General features: G+C 38.4%; 1 protein-coding gene across 2 annotated transcripts in view; it reads left to right on the top strand.

Annotated features, from left to right (window-relative positions):
- Nucleotides 1–25,695, top strand: part of LOC132401072 (zinc finger CCCH domain-containing protein 6) — a 35,615-nt gene extending 9,920 nt beyond the window's left edge. For both annotated transcript variants that reach the window (XM_059982855.1, XM_059982854.1), the window contains exons 3-13: nt 8,085–8,271; nt 9,157–9,273; nt 10,139–10,382; nt 11,738–11,868; nt 14,735–14,863; nt 16,104–16,215; nt 17,264–17,373; nt 17,892–18,229; nt 19,253–19,875; nt 20,473–20,715; nt 22,515–25,695. In XM_059982855.1, the coding sequence (XP_059838838.1) occupies nt 8,085–8,271; nt 9,157–9,273; nt 10,139–10,382; nt 11,738–11,868; nt 14,735–14,863; nt 16,104–16,215; nt 17,264–17,373; nt 17,892–18,229; nt 19,253–19,875; nt 20,473–20,715; nt 22,515–24,001 (3,721 nt within the window). In that variant the 3' untranslated portion in view covers nt 24,002–25,695. The remainder of the gene's footprint in view (nt 1–8,084; nt 8,272–9,156; nt 9,274–10,138; nt 10,383–11,737; nt 11,869–14,734; nt 14,864–16,103; nt 16,216–17,263; nt 17,374–17,891; nt 18,230–19,252; nt 19,876–20,472; nt 20,716–22,514) is intronic.
- The last annotated feature ends 292 nt before the right edge of the window (nt 25,696–25,987 follow it).

Raw genomic sequence — 25,987 nt, 5'->3', positions numbered from 1 at the left:
GATGTGTGGTAATGATGCATTACAGAAAATCTTGATATGGATCTTTTACTAGGGGTAGGCACCCTTTTCTCCTCTGCCCCCCCCCCCCCCCACACAATGCAATAGTCACCTATACTTTGTTGGAAAGTAGGTTGCTTTGGTTGCGATTGGATGGATTGGATTTGTGCTGTTTTTAGTGAAAATGTGTGTCAAGATATTCTATGTTTTTGGGTAGATGCCAAGAGCTGTAACTGCACAGGAACAGATCATCTGAAGGTGGGTCTTTTGGAGCACAGTTCTTAAATGTATAGCTAGAATGTTATCTGATTCCATTGCCTTTGCTGTATCCACAGCAGTCAGCGATGTCAGAAGAAATCAAAAATAGTATCCATTCAATACTTGTGGCAGATTGTAGATACAGCCTATTCATCAGTTGACTGCACTATTATTGAGGTTGCAGATGTTCTTGGAGATCTGCCTCCTTCCATTAACTGCTCAATCATAAACAGTGGAATATAATTTCAGCTGGTAGGGTTGCAGAATTTCAATCTGACCTGTTGGTTATGAAGCTGTTTAACTTTTTTTTGCATGCTACTTTTACTGTTCTGTGTTACACTGGAGATTGGCATCTCTGTTAATTGAGCATTAAAATCAGTGCTTAAATGATTTGAGTGCTATTTTAAGGGTAAGGCTGGAGATATCTTTGGAAGTTTAGCCCACAGGAATGGTGATTCTATTTAAATTACTACTTGTTCGATGTTAATATTTGGGCAACATGGTAAAGTAGGGTGACAAAAGATAGCTTCTTGTGGGACACGAGGGATAACGGTATAGATTGGAGAAGATCTATTATTTGTGACTCTGGATAAAAAGTGAAAGGCTGAAATGTATGGAGGAATTACGCAGTCAACTGACAAAAGCAATATATGCTGTGTATAAATGTTCGTCTCGTGACAATAATTCTTATGAATAGCTTGAAATGGTAGTCTCTGGATATTTAGAATAACTTGATTTTAATTTATTAATTTGACTACAGCTTTCCCTTTGGTAAATTGACAATAAGTTATCTTGTAATTCAGCAAAGTATTATTGTACTAAATTTGGGCTCACTCGTTGGAACTGGTTTGTAGAGAAATGTTGTACTTATTTATTGATCAGTGTGTAATTTGGATAATGTTCTAGCTGGATTTCTACACCCCTTGACAACTGGCTTATTCCCATACCTTTCCCACTTTTGTGTCCATCTTAGTTTAGCATTTGCTGTCAAAACTTAATAAAGGGCATCAATGATAAGGAGACACATGACAACAGGCAAATGTGAATTTCTAAGGCTGTGAGGTAATGTTACAGCTATACAAGACCTTGGTCAGACTCCACATGGAGTACTGTGTTCAGTTCTGGTCACCTCACTACAGGAAGGATATGGGTACTATTGAGAGTGCAGATGAGTTTTACAAGGTCATTGTTTGGATTGGAGAGTTCGCCTTAAGAGAATAGGCAGAGTGAACTTGGCCTTTTCTCCTTGGAGTGACGAAAAATGAGAGGTGACCTGATAGAGGTGCATAAGATGATGAAGAGCATTGATCGTGTTTATAGCCAGAGTTTTTTTTCCCAGGGCTGAAATGGCTTACACAAGGTGGCATAGTTTTAAGGTGCTTGGAAATAGGTACCGGTGGGGTGTCAGAAGTAAGTTTTTTGTGCAAGGAGTGATGGATGCGTGGAATGCACTGCCAGCAGCGGTGGTAGAGGCGGATACAATAGGGTATTTTAAAAGACTCTTAGATAGGTACATGGAGCTTAGAAAAATAGAGGGCTATACGGTAGGGTAATTCTAGACAGTTTCTAGGGTAGGTTATATGGTTGGCACAACATTGTGGGCTGAAGGGCCTGTAATGTGCTGTAGATTTCTGTTTCATGGACGCAGAAGCAATTGGAGTAAGAGCAAAATAGATGCTGTAAGCTTTAAATTCAGTGCAAGCTGTGAATCAGCAGTGGCAATGAAGTTGGTTAATTTAATCTTCTTGTGATCAATTAATGTAATGTGAAGTGTACTGCAGCTTGTGCTAGTTACAATGTGAGTAGACTATGTACATCTTTGGATGCTGGCATTGATGACAACAGTTGTTCATCTTTAGTCCATGAAGTTGGCAGTGAACTGTCAGTGCAGCCCTGTAATTAAGGATTTGTACAGTTGCGGTTAAGCCAGCAATTACAGTATTTTGTCTAAGTGATAATAAAGGAGAAATGATTATATGAGTAAACTTATACAGGACAGTTTATAAATTGTTTGGATTCTGTTCAGGATCTGTAGCTTGTGTATTTGTTTCTGTTCTTCTGGCTGTGACACCAACACAAGGATTTACTGCATAGTAACACTTGCTACTTCTATTTTTAAGAAGTACGTTAAAGTTCAAAGTACATATATGTCATTATATATAACCTTGAGATTTGTTTACTTGCGGGCATACTCAGTAAATCCAAGAACCATAATAGGATCAATGAAAGACCACATTAAACAGGTTGGACAAATAACCAATGTGCAAAAGTGAAAGACTGCAAATACAGAAGAAAAAATCAAGAAATAATAATAAATAAATCAGCAATAAATACTGAGAACATGAGCTGAAGAGTCCTTGAAAGTAAATCCTTAAGTTGTGGGAACAGTTCAGTGATGGGGCAAGTGAGGTTATCTCCACTGGTTCAAGAGCCTGATGGTTGAGGGGTAGTAACTGTTCATGTGGTGGTGTGAGTCCTGAGGCTCCTGTACCACCTTCCTGATGGCAACAGCAAGAAGAGTGCATGAGCTGGACGGTGGGGATCCCTTATGTGCTGCTGCTTTCTTGCTCTGTGTAGATGTGCTCGGTGGTGGGGAAGGCTTTACCCGTGATGGACTGGGCTGTATCCACTACTTTTTGTAGGATTCTCTGTCCAAGGCATTGGTGTTTTCATACCAGACTGTAATGCTCTTCACCACATATCTATAGAAGTTTATCAAAGTTTTAGATGTCAGCCGAATTGTCACAAACCTCTAAGGAAGTAGAGGCACTTCCATGCTTTCTTCATAATTGCACGCGTGCTGGGCACAGGATAAATTCTCTGAAATGATAGTGCCAAGGAATTTAAAGTTGCTGACCTTCTCCACATCTGATCTCCCCAATGAGGACTGGCTCATGGACCTCCAGTTTGCTCCACTTGAACACTTGAAGTTAATAATCAGCTTCTCCTGTTGCTGACATAGAATGGAAGGTTGATTCAGCCAGATTTTCAGTCTCCCTCCTATATGCTGATTCATTACTATCTTTGATTTGACCAACGATGATGATGATGTCAGCAAATTTAAGTATGGCATTGGAGCTGTGCTTAGTCACACAATCATAAAGCAACTAGAAAAGTTGGGGGGGGTGGGGGGGGCTAAGCGCACAGCCTTGTATGATGGACCCGTGCTGATGGAGATTGTGAAGGAAATGATGTTGCAAATCTAAACTGACGGGTCTGCAAGCGAGGAAGTTGATTTTCCAATTACACGAGGAGGTAATGAGTGCAAGTTTATTGATTAGTTTGAGTGAATGATGGTGTTGAATGCTGAGTTGTAGTCAATGAAGAACATCTTTGCTGTCCAGATACTCCAGAGTTGTCAAGCCGAGGAGTGGTAGTGGGGACAAGCTCCCACTACCTATAAGTGCTCCTCACGGCATGTGCCTCAAATAGCCTCTGACAACTAAGTCCAACTCCTGGCCGCCTTGTGTGGCGTAGCCTCTAAGCCCGGTGGAACTGTTTCTACTGACAGGAGAAGGGGTGAAGGCGGGTCCTAGCGCCTTAAATCTAGTGCTTCAAGTAGACGGAGCTTGTCAGCCTGGGAAGGCAGTCCATTAAAGAGGGAAAACTCTGATTTCAAACCTCCACTGCCTTGCAGCCATACCCACTTATGGGAAAAGGCTTCGGGAGTAAACCCTGAGGACAAATCTGGAGCTGGAATCCCTAAGGCAGTCTGATGTTGTCTTCAACCTCGCTCTGACAACTCCTGCGACATCACTGGTGCCAAGCTGTGTCGTTCCTTGCCCTTCCCTTGGACAACATCAGTGTCGTGGAGAGGGAGACTTGCTGCTTGGGCAACTGCTGGTCTTCCATTCAATCTTAACCAGGCCTGCGCCCTGGAGAGGCTGAAGCAAGACTTTCCAGGCGCAGATCCATGGTCTCGCGAGACTCAATGGATGCCATCCATTCCAGGGTTGAGTGAAGAACCAGTGAGTTGGTATCTGCTGTGGACCTGTTGTGCCAGTAGGCAAATTGGAGTGGATCCAAGTGGCTTCTCACAGGAGTTGATGTGTTTCATCACTGAGCTCTCAAAATGATGCAGATGTAAGTGCTACTGGAGGCAGGTTCTTGGGCAACAATATAACTGAAGCCTGCTTGAAGCAGGTAGGTACCTCAAACTGCTGAAAATGTGACGTTAAATTTATTGGTTAAATAAAATTAATATTTACCAATATTTTTAACTGCGAGGTTAAAAAAAATCAGTTATTGGGGGCTCTGGTAGTTTAGTTCCACGAAGGCATGGAAGGCTGCATCAACGTGTTTGGTGAGTTGTCAGAACCATTTCCCATCAGCAATGGCTGGTTTGTGTTTTGGCACCTACTCTGTTTGGACTATTCTTCGCTGCTGTCCTTCAGGATTCCACATCAGACCTGAAGTCAGGGGTCTTCCTACAAACAAGGGTTGATGGTGGGCTCCTCAACCTCAAGACTGAGAGCAGAAACAAAAGTCGGGCATTGTGGCACATGAGCTACAGTTTGCTGATGACTGTGACTGGTTGCCCACTCTCTTGAAGACTTGCAGGAGATCACCAGTCGCTTTGCCAGTGCAGCCAAAAGCTTCGAACTGACAATCAGCCTGAAAAAGGATGGAAGTTTTGTACCAACTGGCCCCTGGCTCAAGCTACTAAGAACCAACTGTCCTCATTGATGAAACTCATCTCAATGCTGTCTGCTACGTGGACAGCATAACAACATCCTCAGCTCTGGATGTAGAAATCAAGTCAAGAACCAGAAAAGCCTGCTTTGCCTTTAGTCAGCTGAAAGATTGAATTTGGTCACAGAACATCAGGTTGGCCACCATGTGCAAGGTATACAGGCCCGTTGTCATATCAGCCTTGCTATGCGGATGTGAGACATGGTGCCCATATCAGAGTCACTTATGCCAGCTGGACCAACTGCAGCAGCGTCACCTACGTTCTCTGATGAAGATCACCTGCCGAGACAAGGTCTCCAATACTGAGGTCCTCAGAATGCCAGCATTTTCAACCTTGGTGATGTTAGCCCAACTGCGCTGGACAGGACATGTCAGAATGTCTGATGGAAGATTTCCCAAGGACTTTTGGTATGGCCAACTATCCAGTGGTACCCGAAAACGAGGAGGCCAGCGATTATGTTACAAGGCTGTTCTGCACAAGAGCCTCAAGAAACTGACATTGCCCCATCAACATGGGAGGATCTGGCTAAAGATCACTCACAGTGGAGGGACGCCATCAGAAAAGGAGCGGACGCTGCTGAGAACAAGCTTAGAGGAAAGGCACAGGAAGCACCACAACAGAGCTTCTGCCCCTGCTGCCCCTCCAGACCTCCTGCCCCTGCTGCCCCTCCAGACCTCACCTGCCAAGTATGTGGCAAGCAGTGTCTCTCAAGGATTGGCCTGTACAGCAACTCCAGGATGCATATATCAAACCCCACTAACTGACTGAAAGGGACGATAGTCATTCTATGGGATGGATTCCCAGAGAGAGAGGTAGTTTGTGCAAGTTCCTCTATGTTTTGATGGTCAAATCAAGCGTAGAAGGCATTGAACCCATCTGGGAGCAAAGTCCTGTTGTCACCTATGTCACTTGATTTCACTTTGTAAGAGCTAATTGCATTCAGGCTCTGCCACAGGTGTTGAGCATCCTTCATTGATTCAAGTTTAGTCTGGAGTTGCCACCCTTGAGCTGGCTTTCAGGATATTGTGCCTGGACCTGTTGTATCTTGCTTGGTTGCCAGACCTGAATGCTTCTGATATGACCCTCAGCAGTCTGTGGATCTCATAGTTCATCCAGGACTTATGGTTGGGGAAGACTATGAATGATTTTGTGGGGGGACACTCATTTATAAAGTCTGGAACAATCTTCATGGTATATTCATTCAGATTCCTGATGAATCTTTCAACACAGCCCCATCCCAGTTCCACTGACTCAAAGCAATCCTGTAGCTGCTCCTCTGCCCCCTCCCCACCCCCCCTGGCCACCTCTTTGTTGTCCTTAACTCTTGAGCCTTGGTCTTTAGCCTCTGCCTGTAAGAAGGTAGGAGAAGAGTAGCCGCATGAGCAGATTTCTTAGAAGCACGGTCTGTGCATGGAACCGTAGCCATTCTGTATATCTGTGGTCTAGTGTTTTGAGATCTTTGGTGCTATAGGTTATATGCCAATGGTAATTAAACAGAGATTTCTTCAAATGACCGATTGAAGTCCCCGACTGATTTGAAATCTATTGGGGTGGATTCATTCTTGTTTGGTGATAGCAGCTGCAGTAATTCAAGTGCCTCATTACAGTTAGCCAATGGTGGTATGTAAACTGCAGTCAGGATCATAGAGGAAGGCGATCTCGGTAAATGAACAGTGGACATTTGATTGTCAGGTATTCCAGGCTGGGGGAAACATGCAAGGCAAAACTGCCACATCAGAGCACCACAGAGTTTATCATGAAACACACACCCCCACGTTTTAATGAAGACATTAGGACTTCATTATCTGCTGATTTACCACGTATGGATCTATGTACAGAAGAATGTAGTTAGCCTTATGGCTGGAGGGGCAGTGTGTTGCGGTTGTGGAGTGTGTGCCAGGAACATAAATATGTATAAGCTGAAATTGCAACTTCAGAAAGTCAAGAGTTATTGACACCTGTATGCCGTTACATTTCTAGGATCATAGCCAGCAATCTTTTTTACTTACGTCTGTGGAAAATCCATGCCCTTATCCTTTGCAAATAATGGGTTTGTTTACATGAATTATCACTTTAATCGACAGAGTAAGTTTTTTTCAAAATTTTGTCACTTTGGGTCTGAATCTTTTGTTACTCCCATACACTATTTGGCAGGTTTGTTGGAGCCTCTAGACTGGTTGTTACACAATGGAAATAGACTATATGCTTATACACAGTCATAACAGTTAAGGCTTTTGGCAACTGGCCAATATTCATGAGATTTTGTATGACTTTTTTAAATTTAAGCATGCTTTCATAACAAAAGTACTGACCCATAAATGACTGAATGGAATTCTGTGCTATTCCCAGACTAAACAGTTTCATCACCATCACATCTTAAGTTCACCAAAATCCAACATTTTCTTATGTTTTTGATTCTGGTTACCAGATTTGCAGCAATTATGGCTATACTCATTTCAGTAGAATCTTTGGTCAGTGTAAACTTATTTTTAGCAAGGTATTTCATGCTAGCTCCTTGATAAATGCACTGGCTGGTTCATTCTGGTGGTGAGCTACTCTACATGTGTAACTGGAATTATGAGATGCTTCTTTCAAAAGCATTGGTGGGTGTGGAACTGGGAAGTTCATGGGCCAAAAAGAGTGCCTAAGATTTAATACTAAGATCATTAGAAGCATCTACAGTAGAGTAAGGTAAATATTTGAAGAATCAACGAATTAAGAATTATGGGAAACTGATGTAGAAGAGGAACTGAGGTCAGCATAGGTCATTCATTGAGTGGCAGAGCAAGCTTGAAAGGCCTCGTGCTAGTTTCTGGGTATTTATTCCCATGGGTAATTCATAGTTCTTGTCAGGTCTACTATTTTTCTTTTGTTTTGCTGTACTACTTTCATTACAAATCATACTGTTTTGTCTCTTGGCATTAGTTTTGTACATTTAATTTCTGACTGTTGCAAGTGATTAGTCTTTGATCTTTGTATAATGGACCTCTTCATGTTTTTTGGAAGAAGGTTTGACATTTTTAAAAAAGCCAACCTTAAAATGACAAGGAAAACTACCCAGCTAAAACTTGTGTGAGCAATGTGGAAACTTAATTATAGCGTGACTTTTTTATGCTGCTAATAATTGTTTCTACAGGGAGGATGGGGAACTTGAAGATGGAGAAATTGATGATGATGGGTTTGAAGGAAATGAGGTAGAGAAAGAACCAAAAGAGAGTGAGAAAGAGGACAAGTCTTCCCATAGAAGATCAAAGAAGAAGAGAAAACGAGAGAAAGAAAGGGAAAAGAAAAAAACAAAAAAGAGGAAGAAAGAGAAGCACAAGGTATTATGAATAGATAATATTTAACTTGTGCCTTTGAGCTGTTTTATAATGCTCATCTTGAATAAAATACATGTTCACATGTTCAAGTTTAATTGTCATTCAAGCATACATGAATATAGCAAAACAAAAGTTTTATTCAGAGGTCTGAGGTGCAAAACACAATACAACACTATATATACAGCTCAAGGCATACATAGCACACAAGACAGCACTAAAATGACGTCACACAAAAAAAATATATTGTCCGAGTCCCTGAGTCCATGAACGTTGTAGCATTCTGCAGTTGAACTTTATACATCTTGTCTTCTGAGTGAACACTGTAGAGCAACACCAATTCCAGCATGTATGGCACTCCACACTGCCTCCAGCACTCCAGTGGAGCACACCACTCCGCCTCTCTCCTGGACAGCTGCAAACACGTGATTCTGTGGTTTGAGGCCTAGTCCTTGCTACGACTGAAGCCATGCAGCCCCTGCCGTTCGCCATAAATTAATTAGACTTGAAGTATTCCACATTAAAGTCCATCAGTATCTTGAAATTACAAAATTACTAAGATCATTTACTGTTAGATTGCACTTCTTCATCTACTGACCCCTGTCTGTAGCAGGCAGCAGCACGGTCTGTACCAAGTCCAACTCCTTCAGGTTCTCTGCCAAAGAGCAACGCTCTGATGAGGTAGACCTGAAGTATTTTAAGTTCTTAATGTCTAGAAGGGTCTAATGATTATAAAAAATACACATTAAAAAAAAGACAATCACTTTGGTTGGCCCCAAAGAAGCTGCTGCATTTGAGTGTGCTGCCATTTACTGGGCTTCCCAAATATTTTTTTTTTAATTTATATATACATAGCCATATTATACTGAACGTATTTCAATTCCTTTACAGAGGCATTCTCCTTCCAGTGGTGATTCAGATTTCAGTTACGATTCTGATTTTGATAATGAGCGATCATACAAGAAAGGTCCTGTACCCTATAGGGAGTATGATGCTCCTTTCCCTCCGGTAGGTAACCAAGAATAGTTAAGGTGGTGCTTCCAAAGTTCTAATTTTTTCCTCTGATTCTATTACATATTTTACTCTAATACTAATTTTTATAGAATAGTTGCTTCAACTATCCTGTTGTATGTAATCTCTGGAAAGTGACAAAGCATATAAGCTTGAAAATTTGCACTAAGATGACCAGGAACTGATCGTAAATACAATGAAGATTACAGAATCTTTGTCAATTTCAATGCACAAATTTATTTTTAAAATTATATAACTTAACAGTAGCTGGCTTTGTCTCATGTCTAATGGTATAATGGTTTGTTAAAAATTTGCCTCTACCTATACCTCTTTCCCACCACTGTTAAGTCCAGTATCCTAATTGGTAGTTTTTGATCCCTGTTTTTGCAACTTGGATTATTGTTCATAACTGGGAAAACTATATCTCATTGCAGACACAGTTATTTTGATGAGGATGCAATAGAATATTGTAATATCTCCCCTAGTTTCTTTTAATGATATAATAAGATGCGCTTGCTGCTGTGCAGTACAGAGTTCTAACCAATCAGCGAGCAATAGTTACAGATCACTATATTTGTCGCCCTTTGCTTCTTTCCATTTTCGTGTATTCTTCACAGTTAAAGATGAAGTTGATGAATTTAGTACTAAATGGTATTATGTACCATGTTATAGTTTACTCATATCAATTTGTGTATTGTGGCTTGAATAGTAATACCTGGAACACACTTGAAGAAAACCCTTCATGTTGAGAAATCTCTGGTCTGAGTTTCTGCTCCGTTGATAAAATGTTCTGATGATTAAAAGTTAAGCTGAAATTGATATGAAACTCTTTGCAACTGATTTGGCAACTGTTTGGTTTCAGCATGCACAAGGACCTGGGAATTACATGAAATCCCCTGCACAGAAATCTTACAATAACAATGCTGATAATCGTGATTATGCTGATTATAGTGACTATAGCGAAGAGAAGTATGATACCTATGAAGAGGAAGAGTGTGATGACTTTGCAAATGAACTGAAACAGTACAAACAGGCAAAGGAAGCCTCAAATGTTATGGCATCGAAAGGGCCATCAATGGAACAGATGAGAAAACCTGGCATGAAAGGTATCTAGATGGATCAGTTCTGTAAACATATCTGTAAACATCATTGTACTCTAGACATTACATACAGGTTTTGTAGAATTGTGTGCAACATTTAAATTTTGGTGACCATTTATACTTGTTTTCTATACCTTTTAACATGGTCTAATGATGCAAGATACTTCATAGAACAAAATTTATCTTGAATTAGCTGGTAAAAAGTTTGGTCAATAGGAAGTTGTGTTTGGAATCTTAGCTGGACAAGCAGATGGAGATATTTAAGAGGCTACGAGCCACACAGTTGAAATAATTGAAAAGTGGAAAAAAGTAAGTGTTCAATTCAGAAATCTTAAGATTTGGTTGCATAAAAGATGGGGATAGAAGAAACTACTGTAGGATTTGAAAACATAAGTGAAAATACACGCTGAAGGAACTAAATGGGTTAACAACATCCATCTATGCAGGGAAATGAAAAATTGATGTTTTGGGTTGACATCCTTCTAGACAGATAGAGATGAGACAGCTGGTTTAAAAGAAAAGGGTGGAGCAGGAGCTGGTGATAGATGATTCTGTGGGGGGGAGGGGAAGAGAAGGTTGCTGATGGGTAGGAGGGGTCAAGTGGGAATGGCACCAAAATCTGGGAAATGATGGGTGGAAGTGACAAAATGCTGACGAGATGGTGGAGTCTGATAAAAGAAGGAGCATTGAACAAGTGCACAGAACTGAGGATAGCAGAAGGCTATGAGAAACAATGGGAGGAGTGTATGGGTGATGGGCAGATGGAAAAGAAAGAGTTATGTTAAGGGGGAGCCAGATAGGTCAAGAGAACAAAAGGGACAGAGGGAGCATACCTGAAGTTCGAGAATTCAGTATTATACCACAAGATGTTACAGGTTACTGTGGCAGAATGAGTTGCCAGTCTTCTTGAGAGAGAGAGAGTTCTGTTTGTAGAATAAATGCATGTCCATGTATCACTTTTGCATTTAATAAATTAGTATGTTTATTAAGTGTTTTTGCACCCCACATATGAGTTTACTAATTTATAAGAATTGTCATTCTTAATAATTAGTAATCAGTATCATCCTTAATAAATATTGTACATAATCTGGGAATAGCCTGTAAGTGGTTTGCACTTGCATTCCCAATTGATAGTCACTAATTAGGCTAGTTTCTTAGAAGGTTTGAGCATGATTGAAATACACAGTCAGGCTTGTTATTTCTTATTCCTTCCCTCGCCTCCATGAGATTCTGCCCAGATCTTCCATACGATGGGGATATCTGAGCCTGAAATTCTATACTTAATGCAGGACTTTAACTGGCAAGAGGTGTGTGATTTGCAGTTTTAAAAACAAAAAATTACTGTTATGAAATTGTTCCAGGTATTATGCAAAAGGCCAGAGGTCGAGGAATTGGCCGTGGCCGTGCTATACGAGGACAACCAAAACAGAAGCGCAAAACCTGGGGACCTGGAAGAGCATCTGATGGTGGTGGGATGGATGATTGTGATGAGGTAAAGAAATGAAAGCTAATCATTTCTTGATAAAGCATGGATTCCACCCTTGAAGTAAATTTAAGTTGCACTGTTCTATTACTCCTGTTCAGATTGTGAGTTCATCATACTGGTTGCATTCTGACAGATTTTTACTGAAATTAGCTAATCTTATGAAAAAAAAATAGATGAAGAATACCAATGCGTATTTGCTTTGTATCTTTCATGCAGAAAAGATAAGAAAATTCAATTTATTGTGCAGAACTAATTTGTTTACATATAATGTTAAAGATGAAACATTCTTTTCAACATTTTAAGCAAGATTAGTGTATTATTTTTGTTTTGTCCAATTTTAGAGTGGGGGGAAAAAGGAAAGGAGCACCATGCAAATGTTTGGGCACCCCAAGAGATTTGAGCTCTCAAATAACTTTTACCAAGGTCTCAAACCTTAATTAGCTTATTAGGGCTATGGCTTGTTCACAGTCATCGTTAGGAAAGGCCAGTTGATGCAAATTTCAAAGCTTTGTAAATACCCTGACTCCTCAAACCTTGTCCCAACAATCAGCAGCCATGGGCTCCGCTAAGCAGCTACCTGGCACTCTGAAAATTAAAATAAACGATGCCCACAAAGGAGGAGAAGGCTATAAGAAGATAGCAAAGCATTTTCAGGTAGCCATTTCCTCAGTTCGTAATGTATTTAAGAAATGGCAGTTCACAGTCAAGTTGAGGTCTGGAAGACCAAGAAAACCTCTTGAGAAGAACTGTTCATAGGATTACTAGAAAGGCAAATCAGAACTCCTGTTTGACTGCAAAAGACCTTCAGGAAGATTTAGCAGGCTTTGAATTGGTGGTGCACTGTTCTACTGTGTAACGACACCTGCACAAATATGACCTTCATGGATGAGTCATCAGAAGAAAACCTTTCTTGTATCCTCACCGCAAAATTCAGCGTCAGAAGTTAGCAAAAAAACATCTAAACAAGCCTGATGCATTTTGGAAACAAGTACTGTGGACTGATTGAAGTTAAAATAGAACTTTTTGGCCCCAATGAGCAAAGGTATGATTGGAGAAAAAAGGGTACAGAATTACATGAAAAGAACACCTCTCCAACTGTTAAGCACAGGGGTGGATCGATCTTGCTTTGGGCTTGTGTTGCAGCCAGTGGCATGGGGAATATTTCACTGGTAGAGGGAAGAATGAATTCAATTAAATACCAGCAAATTCTGGAAGCAAACATCACACTGTCTGCAAATTTTTTTAAAAAGCTGTAAGATGAGAAGAGGATGGCTTCTACAACAGGATAATGATCCTAAACATTCTTCAAAATCCACAATGGACTACCTCAAGAGGCGCAAGCTGAAGGTTTTGTCACGGCCCTCACAGTTTCCCGACCTAAACATCATCGAAAATCTATGGATGGACCTCAAAAGAGCAGTGCATGCAAGATGGCCCAAGAATCTCATAGAACTAAAAGCCTTTTGCAAGGAAGAATGGGTGAAAATCCCCCAAACAAGAATTGAAAGACTCTTACCTGGCTACAGCAAGTGTTTAGAAGCTGTGATACTTGCCAAAGGGGGTGTTACTAAGTTCTGACCATGCAGGGTGCCCAAACTTTTGCTTCGGGCCCTTTTGCTTTTTTTGTTACTTTGAAACTATAAAAGGTGGAAATAACAAAGTAATCTTGCTTAAAATATTAAAGAAATGTGTCATTTTTAACTTTATGCCTTTTGGAAATCAGGTCATTTTTTACTTACTTAGCTATTCACAGCAACAGAAATTTTGACTGGGGTGCCCAAACTTCTGCATGCCACTGCATATTGAATAGTAATACAGGAGCCTCCAGGGATGCATTTTGAGTCCCCTCCCTTACTCCCTGTATATCCATGACTGTATTGCCACCTACAGCTCCAATCTGCTAATTAAATTTGCTAGTGACACTACATTGATTAGCCTGATCTCAAACAATAACAAGGTGGCCAACAGGGAAGAAGACATCTCTGATACAGTGGTGTCAAGAAAACAACCTCTCCCTAGATGTCACAAAAAACAAAGGAGCTGGTTGTGGGTTAGAGGTGGAATGGAGACGGGTTAACTCCTACTGACGTCAATGGATCTGAGGTTGAGAAGGTTAACAGCTTCAAGTTGCTCGACATCCACATCACCAAGGACATCACGTGGTCTGTTCACACCAGCTATGTGGTGAAAAAGGCACAACAGTGCCTCTTTCACCTCAGATGGTTGAGGAAGCTTGGAATGGATGCCCAAATCCTAAGAACTTTCAACAGGGGCACAATTGAGAGCATCCTCATCAGCTACATCACAGCCTGATATGGGAACTGTACCTCCCTTAATCGTAGGACTCTGCAGAGAGTGGTGTGGACGGCCCAGCACATCTGTAGTTGTGAACTTCCCATGATTCAGGACATTTACAAGGATAGGTGTGTAAAAAGGGCCCATAGGATCATTGGGGACCCAAGCCATCCCAACCACAATCTATTCCAGCTGCTACCATCCAGGAAGCGGTACCGCAGCATAAAAGCCAGGACCAACAGGCTCCGGGACAACTTCTTTCACCAGGCATTCAGACTGATGAACTCATGCTGATTTGACTGTACTCTATATTATGTTGACTGTTGAATTTATTATAAATTATTACAATTACACATTTAGATAGAGACGTAATATAAAGATTTTTATTTATGTCTGTGAAGAATGTAAGAAATAAAGTCAATTCAGTTATTTTAAATTAATGTAAAATTTTGCAATTAGTTAAACAGTAACTTATTATAGATTGAGACTTCTGCTGCACCCTGTTGTTGAATACTTTGATTCAGAAGTAATAAACAAGGGTTGAAAATTGTTTTAAGCACTTTTGTTGATCTTACAGGACGGTTATGGAAATGTGAATTTTACCCGGAAAAAGAGGAAGAATCAAGATTTTTCATATCCTAGCACAGGCGAAAAGAATAGGAAAGGAGGCATATGCAAATATTTTCTGGAGGGCCGTTGTACCAGGGTATGTTTTCTTTACAAAATTTCTGGATGTTCTTGTAGATGGGTTTAATTAGAATAAATATAAAGCATATAGGAACCTCATTATCCTCCTCTTTACCCACTTAATCCTACAAAGGTAGATTCTTGTCTTACATGATCATACATTTAAAAAAATTTCAAGCTTTGTTCATAACAAAATTTCATCATTGTGAATAGAAATATAATTTAAAGCATCCGGAAAAGATGAATGTTTTAGCATTCTACAATTGGCAATATAACTTGTTGAGTTAATAGCATCAATTGCAATATCCACTGAATGTTAAATTCCAAACTGTCAACTTTGTAATTTAAAGTAAGGAATTTTATACAGTATAGCAAGAGGAATGATTGCCATTAGAGGTTTGTTTATAAACTATAAAGTTCGATGAGTTTAACTCTGTGTGATCTAGTTTCTGGAGTGGATAAAAATTGCATTTTAGAAATTCAGTTCTGTAGACAACACAATTTCCAGTTAATTTATGTAATGCTCCGTATTTATGTAACATTGACTCACTTAGGAAGAACTGGCTGTTAAGTGTTTTGGAAGAGACAGGATCTCTCATACACCCATGTCATACTTTTTCATGTGTTGAATTTTTATAGCTGAGGATTAGTTTAAAACTCCTTAATAATATAGGTGCTCCAAAGATGAAATAATTGGTTATTTGGGGAAATAAATAAATATATATACTAAAGTTATTACGAACTCCATGGAGCATGTGGGAATCTTCCGATATCCAGGCACTCTTTCTTTCTTTCTTTTTTTTTCCCTTCCTTTCTTTCTTTTTTATATAGGGATGTTAGGGGGGAGGGGGTAGGGTATATATATATATTTTTCTCATATTTTATTTCTGTAATTATTTGAAAACTCAAAGTTTAAAAAAAAACTCCTTAATAATGGCATTCTCTTATTAAAGAGAGGGGATTCCTGATTGGTTTTCAATCTGACTCAATTTTAATACTGAAATATAACAATTCCAGAAGTGTTATCAAAATAAATGATTAGACTATAACTGGTGAAGAATAGATCAGAGTAATGGAGAATGGGGCTATGGGGGTTGTTAATGGTTCTGAATTATCATAATTACACTTTTAGAACAGCTCCTGTCTTAAATTTTCCTATGTTTTTCAAGTTTGTTATTTTTCTGATTGTCTAGTTTTTAGTCTTTTTTCAATCGTTTCCAGCCATGACTTATGTATGTAATTTTGACTTTATAAAACAGGGGGACCAATGCAGATATAGTCATGATGTAGCCATACAAAAGAAGAAGGATATCTGCAAGTTCTACCTTAATGGATTTTGCACCAAGGGAGACAACTGCATTTTCATGCATGATATCCTTTTATCTCTGTATTGAATAAAATGTGATCCTATTCATTTTTTCAAATTTAGCTTCGTACTCTTAAATACATGCTTTAACTAACCCAATAAGATAAATATAGTTAAATATATGCGTTGAAACTGAAGTTTATCATTTACTGTATTCCACATGCTTCATATTTTGTATTTTGATACCCCTGCATTCCATTTGGAAATTGAATATACATTGGCTCTGAATTCCAGATTCTCAGAAAATGCAGTTTGAAATCATCGAGACAAATGTAAATTAGCGCTATGTGGGGTCATTATAACGTTACATAACTGGATGTGTGATTTTTTTTAAAAATCAAACCCGAAATGTATGATGTTTTATGTATACACGGTAATTCATGGGGTAACAAACCTGCAAATAGGCCTAACCTGTACATCACTGGAGCAGCAACACATGACAGCAGCAGTGGAGGGAAGTGGGTGGTGGTTACATCTTAGAGGAGGCACCGGGACGGTGGGTCCTCCTCTGACCTTGGCTTCTTCAAGTAGGTGTCAAGATTTGACTGCCCTTTAGTTTCCTGTCATGAAGCAGTTCCCGATAGCAGGAAATCATGTCAAGAACACCTCTGTCTTATTGCTTTGCTCCCAGTCCAGGTATTTATCAATTAATTGGTCCATGATGTGTGTGATTGTGGTGATGCTAGTGCAGAGGAAGGTGTCTTGCTCTTCTCCATCTGTGTCCTCAGGTTCACTGATTCTCAAAGTTCTTCATTATTAAGGCTCTCACCAGTTGTTTAGAATGAATTTTTGTCAATTTAAAAATTTCAGTTAACAATTGAATAGCCGTGATGCAACAATCAACGTAGTGCAGCGTGGTATTATGCAAGGTCTGAGTGTACTTAACAGATTTTTTAAAATTTTATACTTTTAAAATGTAATTTCTGTAAACATATTTCATACCATTGTTCAATTTAGCTTTATTAATAGGCAAATTTACTTCAGGTACAAAAAACTCTCATTTTCTTAAGTTCTGTTTCACTCAATTACATTCCTTAATGTATTTTAATGTACGTGAATATCCATGTAAATTCTACCATACAGGAGCAAAGTGCTATCAAGGTGATAACTGCAAGTTCTCACATGCTCCACTAACTGAAGAAACGAGGGAATTGTTAGATAAGGTTAGTATCAATTTAAAAGCAAAATGTATCATAAATTGCCATTTCAGTTATTCAATGGTAATAACGATACTAAAGCTAGTCTCAGAACAGTTTTGAATTCTATTGCTGTCCATATTTTCTGGTACTTGATTGAACACTAGAATAGTTAAGTATTAATTATATTTTGTATTTGAATTGTCAGATTGATTAAATACCAAACAGGATAGCAGAGAGTGGGGTAGAGAGAATCATTTACATTATCTACTTTAACTCTGTTGTGGATAAGTTGAAAACTAATTCATTGTCTATTCCAAAGAGGTGCCTGTTTTATGTTTTTGTGGTTGTACATTATAGACCCAGAAGGAATGATAGTAGTGGTTGAAGTTTTCCACTGCTGCTGCAATAACATTAATTTCTGGAGATATTTTTCTTAAATGTGTGTTCTTAATCTAAGTTAAGTGACTGTTGGAAAAGTATGCTTATGTATTACATGCATGAGCCCATGCCTGCATGACTAAATATTCACTGCATTTTGTCAGGTGCTGAACAATGAAAATGTAAATTATGATGACAACAAAGACCACAGCAATACCAATGACTTTGATCATTATGATTATGATTATGTATATCACGAAGACGATGACAAACTTGAAATAGAAGAGCTTAGAAAACAAGGCATTAGTCCTCTCCCAAAACCACCACCTGGGGTTGGTTTATTACCAACTCCTCCACAGCCACCAAACTTTCCTGGCCAATTACCAATGGGTCCACCTAACAACCAGCCACAACCGCCTTCTTCACCAGGGAGAAAGATTCCCTCCATCTTTGATATTGTTGTACAACCAACTGATGTTTTTGCTCATAAGATGGGACTGAGGTACGTATATTTTAAGATGTCAAAGCTTGAAATATAAGCCAGTGATTTGGATCAAGAGTTTACAACTCTTACATTCTGGATATGTACACCTATTTGTATGGAGTTTTAAGAGCTGTACAAAACTCTTCGTTTATCATTTGTGTGTAATTGTTCGCATGAGTTGAAGGTATCCTCATTCCAATATGTGTTATCCAGCTTATTACCAAGATTAATGCATTAGTGCTAGAAGTGGTTTTAGTTCATATTAATTTAGTTATTGGTTTTGTATAGATATTAGCTAATTGGGAATTAAAATGCAGTTTAACTTTGAAACAAAGTAGCAGGGAGCCCTGAAATAATGTTGCTTTTGAGTATATTGGGGCTAATTCCTTTTTTACATAATGCAAGATCTAAGTTGTTTACCTCAACTATTTTGTAGCTTTATTTAAAATATCAACCAATTGTTTTGTAGAGAAAATGTTCTGTTGTTTATATTAATGACTGATGTCATATTACCATATTTCATTCTATAAAATCTATCGTGCAGTGTATATTTGTTTAGAAAACACCAGGCTTTAGAATTTAAATGCTGTAGTGGAAGCACCTACCTTCATTGCTTGTTAAATTGTTCGTTGAGCAATTTGAAATTATCAGTTTTGGATATGGTTTGTTTTTATGTAAATTTCTTGTTTTCCCTCATCAAGTTGAAAAGCTAAGAAGTCACACAACTTGGGTATCCCGGTGTGCATTCATTTTAAAACTGCAGCAAATTATTTTCTGTGTATGAGCTTACAATTATATACTATCAAGTGTATTTTTTTTAATGGGGTGGTGCTAAGTAAACTAGATTATTCTTGAGGATGCTGAAGAAATTTTTTTTTAGAATAGATGTGATGCAATTGCTATAATCTATAAGAATGAAATATTAAGAAATTAGTGCGGTGGAAATGGATGGTAACAAAGATACTAATCAGTAGTTTAAATTGTTATCACTACTTGTTTCTGCGAAGAATGCTTTCTAATTGTTAAATCATTTTCTTCTAGGCCCCAGTTTTATAATAGCTCATCACCCACCCATGGTTCATTTGACGAAGACCAACCACCTCCCTCTCAGATGTATGGATCAGGTCCAGGTCCTGATCAAAACATGATGCCTCCGGGACCCAATGGGCCTCCAGATTCTCCAGGTGGTTTTGGTCCTTCTTGCCCTGCAGCTCCACATAATATGTCAGGTACACAAGGTATGCCTGGATCTATCGTACCACCAAATGTACCTGGACAGCAAGTTTTACAGGATCAAGCTGAAGCATCACTCCCTCCAGGACATACAGGTTTGCCTCCTCCACCAGGATTTCCAGGTCCACCGATAAATCAGAGACCAAATGGAGCTCCAGGTCAGATGGGATTTCAGGGACCGATGATGAACATGCCCATGGAGCATCAGGTACCACCACCATCACAAAGTCAAGCTCACCCACAGTTTACATCTGATGGATCTCAACAAATGCAGCAAAAAGTTAGTTACCAGCAAGATATGACATACCCACAAGATGTGGCCTATCAACAAGACATCCAATACCAGCAAATCCAAAACCCTGGAGACTTCTATAGCTCTTATTATTCGCAGCCATCAGTGCATAATGTAGAACAAGAAAATCATATGGGAGGTACGGTATAAATTGTTTCATAATTGAAAATATTGTGTAAGCCTTTTTTCAGAATGTGTTGAGAGAGCAAAATGTTTTTGTATAAATTTGCTTTCAACTAAATACTGGGATTCTTTTACAGTTGAAACAAATTTTGCCATTGGGATAATTGCTCTAGCAAAAGTTATTAAAACAATTAAAATTTAATGTGATTTATTTTTGCTTGAAACTCCTGTGTTATGAAAGAGAAGGAATGAAGGTTTATGGTTAGAGCAGGTTCAGGTGGAGTATGAATAACATGGATGTTGTTGATGAATAGCATGTTCTTGTGTTCTATAATCTTTGCAATTTGATACATCTTTCAGCCCTTTAGGAAGGCGATTTAAGTAGTAGTTTGTTCTTAATTCCGCATTGTGAGGGTGTAGTCCACCACTGTATAGAAGAAAGAATCCTACTTTCAAATTGCGTGCCTTCACTGCCTTGTAAACAAATATGGCAACCAATTTTAACTTATTAATCTGAATAATTTAACTGCAAAAGATGTTTGTACATAAAATAGTAATCCACTGGCAATGTCTTACTGACTTACAAAACACTTTTGTTTTTAAAAATATGCAGATGGAGTATCAAATTCAGCATCTGAGCAGAGAGATCATCAGTCTTTCTTGGGCACAGATGATTCAAAAGAAAGTGACACTGAATCTGATGCCAGCAGTTCAACGGGTCGAAAGCCTACTGTTAATGTTCCAGACTTCCTTCCAGCCAAACAGAAAGCTCTATTTCTCAGAATTAAGCAAAAGCAGCAGGAAGAGGGAGGTTCTGACAATAAACAGTCACAATTGCTACAGAACAGAGATGAAGGTTAGTATTAACAGATGCTGTTAACTTGAGTCTTGTTTATGATCAACGGCCTTATTTTGATTTATTAAGCATTTAGGAAGGGAAGAACATTTGCATCTATCCAGCCTGACCTGAGTGCTGTTGATTCTTGTCTGTCCACTTACTTGTTCTAGTAAGAAACTGAGTTGAGTAGCTATTTGTAGATGGATGATAAATAATGGCCTTATGAGCAACATCTACATCTTGCAACTGAATTTGAACAACAATCTTACCTAAGGAATTTTAAAATTATTAGCATGCATCTCTACCTTAAATAGTTGAGTTGCACCCTCAACCCATTATCAGAGTATCAAAGATTCACATCCCTCTGAGTGATGAAATTTCTTGTTTGTCCTAAATAGTGTACCATTTCAGCCAAGTTTTTTTTTTAGCATCTTGGACCAGGGGAAATAACTTCTTAGCCTTTCACCCACTATCACTTGTTTACTGACTGCCTCATTCTTAATGATGGAGAATCTAGGGTATCCTCACTCTCTTCATGGGTTAATCCCCATGTTTCTGTGAATTTCTGTATTTCTCTAGCAAGTACCTTGGGTAAGGAGACAATAAGTTTGCATCTTTTTCCATGTGCGATCTTTCAAAAGACCTGTACAATTAAAAACAAGACTTCCACTTAGTAGCCCTAACACAGTGGGTAGTATTCCCACTTCTAAATTGCTGCCTGTCATTGCTACAAGTCTGAGAACTCTTGTCATAAATATCTAGACAGATATTCTATGCAGTATTGAAAATGATCTGCATAGACAGAAGTGTTAACTTTCAGATGTAACGTGATACTAAGATCCCAAGGTAGTGTTACACGGAGGATAAAAGCAGTTATCTTTGTTGGCCTTGTCATTAATATTTATCTGATTCTTGCAAGTTTGTTATCACATTGCACTGTTTGGGATTGAGATATTGTTGTAGTGTAACCATATCTCAACCCCAATTACATTGTTCACTGGGTTTATCAGAATATCCTAAGGTAGTGGAAGGCACTATTTAAAAACAACCATTTATAATATAAAACTGTATATTCACCAATATAATTCCTTCTTTATTTGAAGGTTAACTTTGCTTCATGTACAAACACACCCAGATCTCTAACAATTGATATAATGATTTCTCCCCATTTCATCTCCTCCCATTTCAATTTCTGTTGCTATTTTTAAATTTATTTTGTTCGTCACTCAATTTACCTCTTCCCAGTTTTAAAGATTTTATTTTTGTTGTCTCTAGTGAAGGTACATGCAAAATATTTGTTTTGATATTTCAGCCATAAATTACAAAGAATCTTTATTCCATTACTTGGAGTACTTTGTTATGATCTACTGTAAAGAAAAGATTTAAAGACATGAGGCATGAAGTGATGCAGAACTGAAAGTTTGTAACTATTTTACAAGGGTTCTTCTTGAAGAGGTGGAAAGTTAACCTAATAAAAACATTTAAAGGAGTGGAAAGATTTCTGCCTTCAAGACAGAAATTCAAGAAGTTGTGTTTATGATTTATCATTTAACTACAATACTGTTAAATTTGCTGTACTAAAATCTTTATTCATTTTGATTCTATTGGTGTGAGCACTTATGCACAAGTACAACATTTGGCTGCTTAACTGTTGCCTTTGTTATGATCCTCCTTGTGGCTGCGTTTGGAGCAGCATTATCAAGTTCAAAAGTGGCAAAGTTATTCCAAATTGCTGCTTGTGTATTTTTTTTTTGGTATGGGTTAATCATAAGTATTTGAAGCTTCCTAGTAGAATTTCTCTTTCTAAATCATTTCAGATGAGACTGTAAATTGGTATTCGAGTGATGAAGAGGAGGATGGCAGCAGTGTAAAATCTATATTGAAAACACTGAAGAAACAAAGTGAGATTATGAAGAACCAACAGCTTCCTACAGCAGAACAATCATCTTACATTTACATGGATCCAAGACTTGGGAAAGATAAAACCTCTGAAAATAAACACACAGATCTTCGATCAAGACCTGATCTGCGTCAGGGTAAGGCAGAAGTCAAGAAATCTTCAGAAGTCTCTGCTGATCCAAGATTAGCAAGAGATCCAAGGAAAATGAAAGTACATGAGAATACCAGTATAGGTTTGTCTGTGAGTGAGAGTCCCAAACCGGAGTCTCATCCTATATCAAACAAGCAACAAGGGCTGGATGATGATGAAGACACAGAACGAGAACTGAGGGAAAAAGCTGCCATAATACCTTTAGAGACTATTCCTGGTGCAACCTTGCGGGATCCACGCTGTCAGCTGAAGCAGTTTAGCCACATCAAGATGGACATAACTCTGTCCAAACCTAACTTTGCAAAACTTGTTATTTGGACACCTGAAGATCTCCTTCCCTTACCTTTGCCAAAACCAGATCCGGTGTCTTCAATAAATTTGCCTCTCCCTCCACTAATAGCCAATCAACGCCTGAATAGAGCTATGAGTATTACAAGTGACTCTCGACAAATTGCTGACCCACGGTTGTCTGCACGGTCTAAGGAGAATAGTGCAATAAAAGGTATAGAGAAGAATGTGGACGTGAGGGCTTCCTCTGAAAGACCTTTAGACCCACGATTACAAAAGTCATCAGATCCTAGACTGCAGAAAAACAACACCGATACTGCTACAAGAGAATCCCATTCTACACGAGTAGATCCTCGCTTATCGAAAGCAAGTAGCAGTTTAACACAAGTTTCTGTTAAGGTAGATCAGACCACACTTCCTCCATATGCTCCCAAATTATCTGCAGGTGGCATTGGGATTGGATCCCCAAGCACTTTGCTTAGCGGCATTAGTCTTTATGATCCACGGACGCAGACCTCTCAAAGTCTAGTGACTTCAGTTTTAACTACACAAGCAGATTCCTCTAAGGAAGGAGAGCAAGTAAAAAAACTTAATGTGCTTAAAGATCCCATAAAACCAGAAATTGTTCAGTCTGATACATCATCATTGCATAAATCTTCAGTGGTGCAGGAAAGCACTGGTGCAGAGGATATAACTGATGTTGGTCCAGAGAAATCAGACATATACAGATCACAGTCAAAGACGGGAGCTGTCCAAGCATCTACTGCCTCAGCTCCTGCGGTGCATAACCTACCAATCCAGGCTTTAGCTGGCCTTATCAGACCACAGTACAGTGACCCAAGACAAACTAAACATTCTGGACCTTCTAACCAAGCGGAGGAAGATGATTTAAACAGTAAAAAGGGTAAAAAACCACTGAAGGAAATGTTCAAGACTTTCGATCCAACAGCATCACCCTTCTGTTAGCATCCAATTTTAGTTCTGAAAGACTGATGTTCAGTGTGTATATTGTAGCTTGTCCTGGTTCTTAACTTATTTGGCTTGTTGATAGTGTTTTATTTATTTTTTTACGATGTACAGTCTGTTTAACTGTTCAAAGAAATGCATGCAGAGGCACATGCCAGGCTGTGCGCTAATTTTCTTTTGGTCTGAGTACGTAAGAACTACATTTTGAATGAGTTATTTTTTATGATATATATATATATACTGTATGTATAGAGAGAATATACCTGTGACCACATTTAAACTTCTTCCCGGTGAAGTAATTGTTTTTCTGTGTACTGAAATTGCTTAAAACCTATTGTACAGTTCTTGCATTCTAAGTTATTTCCTGCTTGGGTATTGTGTGATTATGTATTATCGAAGTAGTACACTGAAAAAAAATGTGTATTGTTTTTAGTACCTTAAGTAATTACTTTTTTTGTTTTCAGAGTTACTCTTAAAAGAGAAATGACTGCCACTTTTATATTGTATAGTTAAATAGTACCACTTCAGTGATGGTTTATTTAGTCAAAGTCCTAACCAATTTGTTTCATTGTTTATTAATGCTGTCATGCTCGCACTGCAATTTTTAAGTTGCTTTGAAGTTTTGTCACAAGTGTGGAACCATAACAGTTACACTGTTCAAATATTGCACTGTACATCTTAAAGTATTTCAATTTAATTTTGTTTAGCTAATCATCTGTTTTTAAATTGAAATATCAACCTGAATCATGTCATAATTTACTGAAAATCAATGTACACAATCTATAAAACATTAGTGAGAATCTTTTTATTTGATCTAGAATAAATCTGAAATCTGAACAGCTACTCATCCATGCAATACAAGGAGCTAATGGTGGATTATTGTGCATTAATAAAAGTTTATGAACTTGTTATGTATGGCACCGTATTTTCATATTGAGCTACTGAGAGCTTTATAAACAAAGCCTAATGTAAAAGTTTTTGTACAAATGTATTAAAACCTTTTAATGTATCTTTTGTATCTGATTATTAATTATGTAGTGTTAAGTAATCTTTGGTTTAACTCATCCGTATCTTAATACTGATATGTAACCAAACAGCACACTTTACTAAGATAATTACTGTATTAGTCTTGGTGGAGATGCTGTTCTCTCTAGAAAATGATGATGGGAACCATTCTTTTGAAAAGCAATTTTCAAAACTCATCTTTTTATAATCACTGAGATATAATTAAGAGTGGAGATATGATTAAGATTTATAAGATTGAGAGGCATGGATTGAAAGATATTTTCTGTCTACTCTAGGGTTGAAATGTCTAATTCCAGAGGGTTTGCATTTAAGGTGAGGGTTAATTTCAAGGGAGATGTGTGGGGCAGGTGTTTTTTTTTAATATATATACAAGAGTGGTGAATGTATGGAATGTGCTGCCTGGGGTGGTTGTAGAGACATTTAACAGACCTCTAGATAGGCATATGAATGCAAGAAACAGAAGGATTTGGGTATTGTATAGGCTTAAGATATTCGTTGGCATTTAACGGTTCAGCACAACATTGTGGGGCAAAGGGCCTGTTCCTGTGCTGTAGTGTTCTATGCTCTATCGCCAGTTAATTGGTCAGTTGTTCATTACGGAATATTCTTTAATTTTTTTGTGAATGTTGTAAGTAATGTACAGTGCCTATAAAAAAGTATTCACCTCCCTTGGAAGTTTTCATGTTTTATTGTTGTACAACATTAAATCACAGTGGATTTAATTTGGCTTTTTGACACTGATCAACAGAAAAAGACTCGTGTCAAAGTGAAAACAGATCTCTACAAAGTGATCGAGATTAATTACAGTTATAAAACAATAATTGATTGCAATAAGTATTCAACCCCCCCCCCCCACCCTTAATATGACGCACTAAATCATCACTGGTACACCCAACTGGTGCAGAAGTCACAATCAGTCAAATGGAGATCAGTTTTTGGATACCTGTGTGCTGTCAAGGC

The sequence above is a fragment of the Hypanus sabinus genome, chromosome 10 (assembly GCF_030144855.1).
Source record: "Hypanus sabinus isolate sHypSab1 chromosome 10, sHypSab1.hap1, whole genome shotgun sequence".
Lineage (NCBI taxonomy): Eukaryota > Metazoa > Chordata > Chondrichthyes > Myliobatiformes > Dasyatidae > Hypanus > Hypanus sabinus.
The sequence above is the reverse complement of the archived record's forward strand: the minus strand, read 5'-3'. Positions and strand labels throughout refer to the sequence as shown.